Below are 11,678 nucleotides of genomic sequence, written 5' to 3'. Positions count from 1 at the left end.
TAGCAACCTCTTTCACGGATTTTCGCACCCAGTCCCTCGGGCATGCGCAGGAACCCGACCGCGCATGCCCAGAGGGGTGGGAGCGGACATCCCGCCAGTTCCTTTCTTACCGCCGCGTTGGAAAGACCTCTTTCTCGTCGGTCAGATCTGTTCACATTTTTGGCTATTTGCCTCACGGCTCTTCGGATTTTTCCTCAGTTTCTTCTTCCTCCCAGATTTCTTCCCAGCTCCGACATCCTCAGAGGACAGACTGTTACACACCTTGGATGTGAAGCGTGCACTCCTGTTCTATCTGAACAGAACCCGCCTAGCGAGACGTGACTCCCAACTGTTCGTCTCGTATGCACCAGCAAGGCTGGGGACTCGCACAGAGACCACGTCGAAGATATACAGGTTGCTTACCTGTAACTGATGATCTTCGAGTGGTCATCTGTGCATTCACACAACCCACCCTCATTCCCCGCTGCTGTCAGCTTCTACATGTTCCATAGGGGTTGATTTGCGGTGGTTCGAAGGAACTGGTGGGATGTCCGCGCCCACCCGTCTGGGCATGCGCAGTGGGGTTCCTGCACATGCCCGAGGTCTGGGCGTGAAAATCCATTAAAGAGCTTGCTACAATGCCGATCGATCCAGCGCGTGCGCACTAGATCCCATGGGTGTGAATGCACAGATGACCACTCGAAAATCACCAGTTACAGGTAAGCAACCTGTTTTTCTTAAGTACAAGTTTGCTGTTAATATTCCCTATGCAGATCACATTTCAGAGATTATAGTTTGCTGCTTTATCCCTACCCAAAAGCTATATTTTTGTAAAATGGCAATATGTTCCCACTTGTCGTTGGCAAGCTGCATTATGGGGGGTTTTTTTGGGGGGGAGCGACAGTTTAAAATCTGGCACTGCCTCCATTTTTGGCATTCCCAACCCTTCTCTTTTGACGACGAGCAGATGAAGCCAGTATTTTTAACGGCATTCGGCCTTTTCCTCTTCCTGATTGATGAAAGGGTAAATTTTAACTTGGAAGTTTTTGGATTTGTCATTCCAAGCATAGAAACTAAAGGCAAGAAACTTGGAGTTGGTTCTTTGTGAAAGCAGGTAGTTTTTATCTTTCGTGCTCCTAAGGCTGCATTCAGATATCAGACCAAGACCAAGCAAGCCTCAGGTCTTTGGTTCCGCACTCTTTCTCACTTCTCTCCCATTCCCCTTGTACAGAGAAGGCTAGCATCGCCACGCTTGGAATAGCTCCTTTAAGCCGTCTTCCCAGGCACCAATCCCTGCCTCGCATTCCAGCAAACAGTACCCCAGGGCAGAGCCAGAATAGATGGGCATGCACCATGGTGAGTCAGGGGCTTAAACTTATTTAGTGTCATCATGGTGCAGGCATGTAGGAAAGTAAGCAGAATACATCCCGGGAGTCATTTTTGCTTTTAACGTGCCCAACAGCCGACAAGCCCAACCTCATCAAACCGTGGAAGCTAATCAGGATTAGCCACGGTTAGTACTTGGATGGGGAACCACCAAGAAAGAATGTGGTTGCTGTGCAGAGGAAGGCAATGGCAAATTACCTCTGCTCCTCTCTTACCTGGAAAACCGTTTGGTCCTCCTGGGGTTGCCATGAGTCGGTTGCAGCTTGATGGCACACTGTTGTTGTTATTATTATTTAACTTGCCTGACAGAGCCAGATGGAAACGGAAATCGGCTTGCAGTGGGAAGCATAAAAATTTCTTGCGTCTCTGTCCCTGACTCAAAATAAGGATTGTTTTTGATTTAATTGTATTTTTTGGCAGGTATTTGCTGTTCTATCACAAACAGTTCCTGGAGTATGAATAGCCTTATCCGGCAGCTTTGAGAGAGAGAAAAAAAATGCAAGGAAGCAAAACGAATGGCAGCCTTCTGAAAGGAGGGGGGGAAGACACGCAAACCTACCTGAAATGAAAAGACACCCATTCTACACCTTAGCACTGAGCTGCGAACAGGACCTGCTTGCCGCTGGCTCACGACCTAGCGGAGTCAGACACGAACCCATGTTTCCACTGTGTAATGCAGTCCTGCAGGGACAGAAGAGGGGGGGAAATGTAAACGAGGCTACAGACAGTGACTTTTTTGTGAGAGAGGAAATATAATAACGGAAAGATTGCTCTGGGTGGGGGGGAAAAACTGGGAGTCCACGCGCTGGCACATCTCCCCGAGTTCCTCCAAAAAATGTGTGTGGGAAGGCCGGGCGGGGGGGGTTGTACTCTCATCTCCATACAAGCATCTTCTCCATTGGTGCTTCTGCTCCAAGTATTGACCAATCATATGACAGTTATAATTTAAAAACAAAAGCCTGAATCCAAACCCATTTTTTTAAAAAAACAAACGAAAAATGCCTATGGGTCCGAACGCAGTAAAAAAAATGGAGGAGAATTGGGAAGACGCAACGAAAATGGACTTTGCAAGTACCTTTTTATTTGTGAATTTTAGTTATTAAATAAATACAGTATAATATTATTAGGCTCTTCATTTTGTGTTTTGGTGAGCATTAAAAGACTGGATTTGCGGGCACTGGAAGATGATCTCCGTGTGGCAACTCCCTTGGGCACCTCTTTGCTGCTGCACAGGTAATCCCCCCTCCCCAGGATGAAATGCATAATTGCTACCAATGAAAAAAGAAAAATGAACGAATCGGCTTGTTGATACTGTAAAAGTGGTCTTGGTTGTTTTATTGGGGGGGGGGGAGAAAATGTGAAAAAGCCTGATCTCTGGGCAGCGTTGCTTTTGCTCGATGGTTTTGTTTTGTTTTTTCCACCCTCCCTTTCCAAAGAAATATAGCCCTCGTGAGACACTTTGGAATTGGAAGAAATCTGCCATCTGCTAACTTGCCCTGATCGGGTGCCATCCTGCCAGTTAATTTCCGACTCTCGGACACCTCTGCCTTTGCACCAGGCGGGAAAGTAAACACAAAAGGTTTCTCTCACTTGCTCTGCTTTTGTTAGTCCCTTATCTCTAAGAGATATTAATTTTCTCATGCATCATACCCACTCTGTATACAAAGCCCAGCCCTCAGCTGCGCCATTCGTTCTTGGATGCCTGGGAGGTTGACTTGCTTGTGTGCTCTGTCACAAATGTGTTTATGTTCCTCTCCTCCTCCCCCTCCCCTTCCACTCCTCGCTGTCTAGACACTGGCTGGCAGGCTGCAAGGGCCATATATTTTATAATTAAGAGGCAGGGCCATATTTGATTCGAAGCTCAGGAGAAAAAGAGTTGCTTTACCTTGTTAAAAGCTCTTCAGAATGCACAGTTTAACAACCGCCTGTGTGCACACGCACACACATGCACACATGCACAAACACAGTAACAGCAGAAACTGGCTTTGTCCCCCTCTTTTACAACTGTTCCTTGTGTAAATGGCTGCTGCAAATGCCCACCCAAAAGTGCCAGATGTTTGGGGGGACTTTTTTGTTCTTCTGTTTTAAAACTTCACAGCTTGCATCACCTCTGCAAAGTTGCTTGATATTTCGGAAACTCGATCGGGTTACCATGATCCGGAAATCTTCTAGCATGCAAGGAACAAATTGTCCTGTGCCTCTGTGTAAGTTCCTGTTGGGGACCCTAGAGGGAGGGAAAGTCAGTTTGCCAAGCTGCCGTGTGCTTGCTCCACTTGCTGAAGAATCCTGCTGCACGGTGAAAGTCAGAGATGCTCACACACACACACACACACACCTTTTGTGGTGAGGAGAGCAGACCTGAACTACCTTGGCCTTGTCTGTGGAGATTTGTGCTCTGCTAATGTGTAGATACTGTTTCCAGGCTCGAATGTGTCTGTTTCTCTTCCTCTGATCCGTGTACTTCTTGCCTCTTGCAGCAGGCAGTGGAGGTGAAGGAATAGTAGAGAGACAGCTAGCAACCACGGAGATTAGAGGCAGTCAGAGGGGCTGCTATGGGCTGGGCATGATCCTGACAGTCAGGTAGGTGGATTTCTACACAGTAAGCAGTTTGGTGGAGCTTTGTAGACATGCTGAAGATGAGTGATACATTGTTTTTTAAAGAATGGAATAAAGGTATTTCCTAGTTCTGCTTTTTTCAAATGAATCTCTCGCCACCTAAATTTTAGAAAAGAGCAAGAGTCCAGTAGCACCTTTGTTGTTGTTGTTCAGTCGCACAGTCGAGTCCTACTCTTCACGACCCCATGGATCAGATCACGCCAGGCCTTCCTGTCTTCCACCGTCCTCTGAAGTTTGCTCAATTTCATGTTAGTTGCATCTTTGACACTGTCTAACCATCTCATCCTCTGCCGTCCCCGTCTTCTTTGACCTTCAATCTTTCCCAGCATCAGGGTCTTCTCCAGTGAGTGCTCCCTTCTCATTTGGTGGCCAAAGTATTTGAGCTTCAGTTTCATTATTTGGCCTTCCAGGGAACAGTCAGGGTTGGTTTCTTTTAGGATTGACTGATCTGATCTTCTTGCAGTCCAAGGGACTCTCAAGAGTCTTCTCCAGCACCGTAGTTCAAAAGAATCTATTCATCGGTGCTCGGCCTTCCTTATAGTCCAACTCTCGCAGCCATACATGACTACTGGGAATACCATTGCTTTGACCATGCAGACTTTTGTTGGCAGGGTGATGTCTCTACTTTTTATCATGCTGTTTAGGTTCACCATCGCTTTCCTCCCAAGGAGCAGGCATCTTTTAATTTCATGGCTGCTGTCACAGTAGCACCTTAAAGATCAACAAAATTTGTGGCAGGATACGAGCTTTTGTGTGTTACTCTGCCAGAAATGTTGCTAGTCTTTAAGGTGCTATTAGGCGCTCGCTCTTTTCCGCTGCTCCAGGCAGACCAGCACAGCTACCCATCTTGATCTGTCACCTAAATTTTAGCACTGTGGTAGCTCGACAGTATTCTACAGATGGAAGTCCCATGCTACCGAACGAGACTTGTTTCCCGTAAGGCTCTAGTGTGCTGTGTTCAGAGGAGTCTCCACTTGCCTGAGTGAGCTTACTGAACTTTTGTCCCTGAGAAAATCAGAAATGGCAAAATGGCTTTATTGGAAAGGCCTTTGTGTGTGTGTGTGTGTGTGTGTGTGTGCTCGCCACTTCTGATTTTCCCTGCAATGTGCTGCCCCCAGAGGTGTGCTGAATAGCGTATGCTCAATTCACATGAGGATATCAGTGAGACTCGGAAGGCCCGGCCAATGCCCTGCGTGATAGGAGCACACACCCTCGAATCTGCCCCCAGTCCTCTGCGAACGGCAGTGTGGTTGTCAGTGCTCAGAAATCAGTATGGGAAGAGGTCCCACAACGGCTGACATTCGGGATGCTGGTTGCCCTAACGAAGCCAGGCTCATTAGAATCTAGAAAAGGATAATGCCACAATGCTGCCTCTGGCCATGCTCTTCTCTAATCTGGATGTCAAAACTGCGTTGGGAGTGGCTAGGCAGATGATCCATATGTGTGTGTGTCTTTTTGCTCCCGGGTTTTTCATTCTCCAAAATATCACTTGTAGGCGTGTGGTAGTTTGTGGACGCCTGGCAGTGCATGTTTAAATCGACTGAGTGCGAGCGTCACAACGGGCAAGTGAAGCAGAGGTCCTTTTAAAAACGCCCCCTGTTGTTGTAATGGTGTCTTCCTGCTTCCTTTTTAATAATGCAGTGAGCTTGCAGTGGGAGAGGAGTTGGTCTCTTACGACTTCCTGGCTGACACTGCTGCAGCACAAGCTGCTTTAAAGCTTCTGTAGAACAGAGATACGGCACCCCCTTGTGGTGGAATGGGCGTAACGCTGGTAAAGAGCACTGGCGGCTCCCCCCCACCCTGCACATATCTCCAACCTCTCTACTTCCTTTTCTTCTGTTAAACGCCAAAGAAAGGAAACCTCTTTTTTCCCAGCTAGGAAGGGAATCGATGCAATTGTTTAACCCTTTGTGTGCATCTTTCACAAGCTACATGTATGCAGTGCAAAGATTCTGCCCGGGTGGGAGGAGAGGGTTGCACACAGGTATCGATGGGAAGGAGATAGATATCTGTGTGCTGGTAGATCAGTTGTGCTAATGGATCGTGAAGCCATCTTTTAAAGACTTAACAAGGGTGCCGGGATTGCTGTCATGTCAACGAGGGCATCTAACTGTCGTCGTTGGGAATGATATTCCAGGCCAAGGGGGGAGGGATTTTGATTTTTCACTCTAATTTAGTACTTGCTTACTCAGACACTCAGTAGTTAAGACACTTAGGTGCAGACTGGAAGGTCAGTAGCTCGGCAGTTCAAGACCCAAGTGCCGCATGACAGACTGAGCTCCTGTCTCTGACCCCAGCTCCTGCCAACCTAGCAGTTCGAAAGCAAGAAAGTGCAAGTACATAAATAGGTACCGCTTTGGTGGGAAGGTAACAGCGTTCCGTGCACCTCGGCGTCTAGTCATGCCAGCCACATGACCACGGAAACATCTTCGGACAGCGCTGGCTCTTCGGCTTGGAAATGGAGATGAGCACTGCATCCCTAGAGTTGAATTCGACTGGCTTTCAAGCAAAGGAAACCTTTACCTTTACTAAGCAAGGTCTGGCTTGAACACTGTGGGGTATTTGATGCTTAATCACTTTAACCTGTTTCTTTTTTGTTGTCGTGGGGAGGATGCAGCCACCAGAATAGTCACCCCGGGGGGGGCGGGGGACCGTGGACCTGTTCTTGGTACAGCTGCCTTGAATGTTACTTTGAGAGTCCTTGAGTAAGTCTCCGCTTTGCCTTGAGCACTGGAGAAAGGAGGAGCACCAGTCTCTCTCTGTCATTCTTATTCCTCAAAGGTTTGGGGAAGGTTGGGATTTATGGGAAAGACTCATCCTGCGTTCACCTAGTGCATAGTAAGAGACCTGATTCTCCCCTGAAAGCTCTGAATTGGGGCCCAGTCGTTGATGGCAGCCAAGCCCAGTCAGAATTTTAGGGATCTTGGTTGGAGGCCCTGTTTCAAAGGCCCTGAATCCCCCTTCCCGTCATCATGGCTGTAGACTCTAGAGTACTGGAAGGACGTCTGAAGGACGTCATCAGTATCTTTCCACGAAATTGAGACCAAGCCTCTTATTCACTGTCAGTGCCCCAAAGAGCAACCAAAGTGCATCGTACTGAATTAGGTGATTCTCTAGGAGAAGCAATATTGATAGCAAAGCGTATCTGGTTTCTGTTTGAACCCTCACAGTTACTGCCCGGAGAAATGTTGCCTCTGAGGATGCCAAAACTTGGCAGAGAAGCTGAGTGTATTGGCTAATACTGCATGACTTTAAAAACCCGGGTTTTTCAGTGGGTTTTTTTGTGGGGGCAGGATATGAGTAGCCGTGCAGACAAGTTCTGGAAAATTAGTAAGTCCACAGACAGCTTTGCTATCCCATCTTTCTGCACGTCTCCAGGGAAGAAAAAAAGTCTTCCAGTTTCCCAAAACTTCCACGCTTAGTCTCTTTGAGGCAGCTCTTTCATAGTGACTATCTAACAAGCCAAAGTCAAGGCGTGTTTGATGACAACCCTTGGGCATCACTTGCCTGCTTGCGGCTTTTATTTCAAAGTAGACTTCATCTGGGGCAGCTGCCGTCGGACCCCCAACTCCCCAATGTGGTGCTAGAAATGCCACTGGCAGGCACAAAGGCATCTTTGCTGAATTGCTAACCTTTGCAGGATTATCTGCAGCTGCTGTTCAAACTTTGGACTGCGGTTATGTGAAGGTAAGCACAGGTGACCTGACCTGGATAGCCCAGGCTTGCCTGATCTCATTAGATCCCAGAAGATAAGCAGGGTCAGTCCTGGTTAGCATTTGAATGGGAGATCTCCAAGGAATACCAGGGTCATGACACGGAGGTAGGCAATGGGAAACCACCTCTGAACATCTCTGGCCTTGAAAACCCCACCACGGGTCACCATAAGTCCGCTGAGAAATGTTTTTCAGTCCTCACAGTTCTCAGTTCATGCAGTTTAGACAGTAAATCAAAATAAATCATGCACTATCCTGTATGAGGTGTATTGGGGTTTTGTCAAAAGCTAAGTTGGTACATGATGATATCATATCCCCCCCCCCCCGTTTTGTTATATGCCATTGGTGTGTGTTTTACTGACTGCCTTTCAAACTCAAGGGTGTGTGTGGTTGATTTTAGCCCCCTCCTCTCCCATCGTTCATCATTGTCTTGAAAACAATCCTGGGAAGTCCTGCTGTTGTGGAACTTGGATAAGGCGGAGCGGCGTTATATCCTGGAGCATCACATGGTGTTCTGTCTCTTAGCCCGTCACAGCGAGCACTGAAGAAAGAGTCACCATTTCATGTCTGCTTAACAGCGCATGGGCCTTGTGCTCCCGTTGCCTGGTAACCGGGAGGGAGGCCTCCACCCCCTCCCAAGACAAGCCAGCTCTGAATTAAGTAGCATCCTGGGCATTATTGACGCTACTTTCTGGGGTCAGGTGGAGTGGTGGGTATTTGCTGTTTTGCTTCTTGCATGACTGAGAGCCAGTTCTGCCCATCTCAGTGAGCTGTAGCGAACCTGGGGCGTGGTCCCCACTTCTACAAGAAGGTTTTCTCTTTTTATACTGGGTTTCGGGTGTTCAAAGTGCTTCATGTGCATTATCCTGAGGTCAAGCAACATGTTGCACAGTTCCTTTTCCCAACAGGTGTGTTTCCTCACACACACACACATGCAAACCTCCCAAGAAAGAGCAGCTGCAGGAGACGACAATCTTGAGTGGGCAACCAGGAGATTGCTCAATCGATCCTTTCTCTTGCATGTGAGAAATTCACTGGGGGGATGGCTGGAGTAGACAAATGGCCGTCAGGGAAAGGGTTAAGCATCTCCCCTAGGTTTCCCCCCCTCTTCTCCAGTCCTCCACTCAAGATTCCCCCGTAACCTTCAGCTATCAAGCTGGGTAGCCGTGTTTGTCTGTACCCGCGGAAAAGAGCCAGAGTCCGGTAGCACCTTAAAGACTAACAACATTTGTGGCAGGGCAGGAGCTTTCGTGAGTCACAGCTCACTTTTTCACTTATCAGTGAAAGACACCAGAACTTTAACTGAGCACCTGGTGGGCGAATGGCTGGCTCTGGAGATGGGAAGGCACACACCGGCCAGTGAGGTCAGTGGTACCCGTAGTTTTATGTCATCACGAAGCACGGCACCACGGATAAGCTAGCCTCCCTAAAAATCAGTGGGACTCGTTTAAGAGTCAGCATAAAATTCATTGACTTTAAAAGGGGATTAGGCCACTTCATGGAAGGCAGGTCTGCTGAGGGCTGTTGGCCATGAGAACTTTGTGTTCAGAGTTGGTAGATATCCTGAGTATCAGCTACTGAGGGGCTGATAGGGGCAGGGAGAAGTCTTTGACCACTATCACTCTTTTTGTAGGCCTAATCCAGCAGGGTTTAAAGCATCCAGGTTTGGGGGGTGTCTCTCTGTTCTTGTGTGTCGAATATGTGAACTGGCTACAAAGACTCACATTGCAGAAAGCAGCTATTTTATTCCATATGCTACTGATTTGATATTTGCATATTTCACTGGGGGCATTTTTATTTTTCTAATCCTGTGTACAGACATAGTCTTAAAGATCAGCATTATCTTAGCAGCTTGCAATTTTTTTGAGTAAAAGTGTGTCCCGTCCCGTCCCGTCCCCCCCCCCCCCCCCCAGGGAATCTGGCTATTCCTAGAACAGTGGGTAAATCAGGTTTCCGAGGCGTTTATGGATATTAACATGTGTGCCAGTGTGAAACGAATAGGGGAAAGTCTAAGCTGAAAACTTTTTCTCCGATGTGTCAGTTTTCCATGTGCAGGGAACTCTTCACATTTTATCCCAATGTGCTGCTTGATGCCCCTTGTACAGCGGGAAAGAAATTTGTGTAGTGGGAACTAAGGCATTTAATAAGGAGCTATAAGTGGCTAGCATGATCTCGTGAGACTTTGGACGCTAAGCAAGGTCAGCCCTGGCTAGTATTTGGATGGGAGACCTCCAAGGAACGCCAGGGTTGTGACGCAGAGACCGTCGATCGTAAACCACCTCTGAATGTTTCTTGCCTTGAAAACCCTCCAGGGTTTCCATAAGTCAGCTGTGACTTGGTGGCGGGGCGACGGTTGTTTCTAGAAAATAAATTGATCACTAGGGGCAAAAAAAGTAAGACAAAATAGAAAATGGAGATAAATACTGCTTTTCTGTCTCTGGTGCTGTTCAGTTCTTCGTTTCTGTGTCTTTTGCTAGAAAAATGTCTGATGTGCGCCTACAAATGGGGGGTGGGGCTTATTGTTTGTGCCGTCAGGGGGACGGGACTCAGAACCCTTTTTCTGTAGGGTAGAAGGGGCGTTCAAACATTGGCCATTCACCACTTGCTCCCTGAAATACAGAGATCACTTCTTTCTGTCACTGGTTCCTGATGATTTGTGTAATCTGGTTCTTAAAGTGAGACACAGGTGGAGAAACTGCAGGGCAGAGATCTGAAACAGTCAAGCAGCTTTGTTGGGAGTGTGGTTTGAGATATTTGGGGGGGGAGAGAGAAGATCTGCAGGTTACAGATCTTGTTCCCCTCAAGTCATCTGCATCTTCTCTTGTGAGGGAGAGCATATAATCTGGAAGTGGCCGTCCTCAGGGGTAGGGATAGTTCCCACAATCCCCGGACTTGACATTCCAGCACTGGCAGCAGTATCCTCCTGGGCTCCGAGCTGGTAAGTTCTGTGGCAGGCTGTGGACTCCTGCACGGCAGGGCTTTGTTCAGGAAAGCAGAAGCCGCAGGTTTCGACAGGCTCCGGGGTCTGGCTGCCGCTGGATCCACTTGCCACACTTCCTGCTTCCATTAGGCATTCTGGAAAATAAACCCACGTGTGTTAGAGCAGGGGAGGAAGGCCCCCAGGTGAATCCCAGAAAGCAACTGTTACGTGGGGCACATCTCAAAAACATGTTTGGCGCCCAGGGTGAAAGCCAGCAATTCGACCCGTCTTGCATTTCAAGACTCTGCAAATTGCAGACCCTTCCCTTATACCCTGAAACATTGTATCTTCGACGTGGTCTCTGTGCTTCACACCCATGGGATCTACTGCGCACGCGCTGGATCGATCGGTGCTGTAGCAAGCTCTTTTAATGGATTTTCGCGCCCAGTTCCCCAGGTATGCGCAGGAACCCCACCGCGCATGCCCAGAGGGGTGGGCGCGGACATCCCGCCAGTTCCTTTCTTACCGCCGGATTGAGTAGACCTCTTCTTCGTCGGTCCGATCGGTTCGCTGTTAGCTTTCGCCACAGCTACATATATAAAATATGGAATAAAGACCAGAAATCAATTGTTCCAAAGTTTAACCACTGGGCAAGGAAAAGAAATACAGAAATACAAATGAAGCCTCCAGTGAAATCACATGTCCAGTGTTACTTCTCTCTGGTCAACTGTGTATTCATCTGAGGTTGTACAGCCAAATGTTCCAAATAAAATGTTCCTTAGGTTAAAAGCACTGCATTTGTATTTTTGTATATGTAGAATTGTATGTATTTTTGCACATCAGCTGTACGTATTAGACCTCTGAGGAAGGCCTGTAAAGGCCGAAACGCGTTAGGTCTATCTTATTAGGTCTATCTTATTAGCCCTTGTATGTTTTTATAGTTTTATATGAGGTATGAATGGGCCCTTGTTTGTTATTTTAATTTATGTTGAATAAACACACATATATATTTTTGTATATTTTATGATTATAATTAGATTTTTAGAGTTGGCCCTTTTCTATTC

The 11,678-nt window shown here is 47.5% G+C and overlaps 2 protein-coding genes across 3 annotated transcripts in view; one reads left to right on the top strand and one right to left on the bottom strand.

Annotated features, from left to right (window-relative positions):
- The window catches only part of USP22 (ubiquitin specific peptidase 22), a 166,746-nt gene extending 164,144 nt beyond the window's left edge, over positions 1–2,602 (top strand). For both annotated transcript variants that reach the window (XM_015423233.1, XM_015423231.1), the window contains one exon: positions 1,786–2,602. In XM_015423233.1, coding sequence (XP_015278719.1) covers positions 1,786–1,828 — 43 coding nt within the window. In that variant the 3' untranslated portion in view covers positions 1,829–2,602. The remainder of the gene's footprint in view (positions 1–1,785) is intronic.
- A 7,714-nt stretch (positions 2,603–10,316) lies between these two features.
- The window catches only part of TNFRSF13B (tumor necrosis factor receptor superfamily member 13B), a 42,738-nt gene continuing 41,376 nt past the window's right edge, over positions 10,317–11,678 (bottom strand). Inside the window, exon 7 of the mRNA XM_015423228.1 lies at positions 10,317–10,769. Coding sequence (XP_015278714.1) covers positions 10,495–10,769 — 275 coding nt within the window. The 3' untranslated portion in view covers positions 10,317–10,494. The remainder of the gene's footprint in view (positions 10,770–11,678) is intronic.

This window comes from Gekko japonicus, unplaced genomic scaffold (genome assembly GCF_001447785.1).
Source record: "Gekko japonicus isolate JY-2015 unplaced genomic scaffold, Gekko_japonicus_V1.1 scaffold869, whole genome shotgun sequence".
NCBI lineage: Eukaryota > Metazoa > Chordata > Lepidosauria > Squamata > Gekkonidae > Gekko > Gekko japonicus.
The sequence above is the reverse complement of the archived record's forward strand: the minus strand, read 5'-3'. Positions and strand labels throughout refer to the sequence as shown.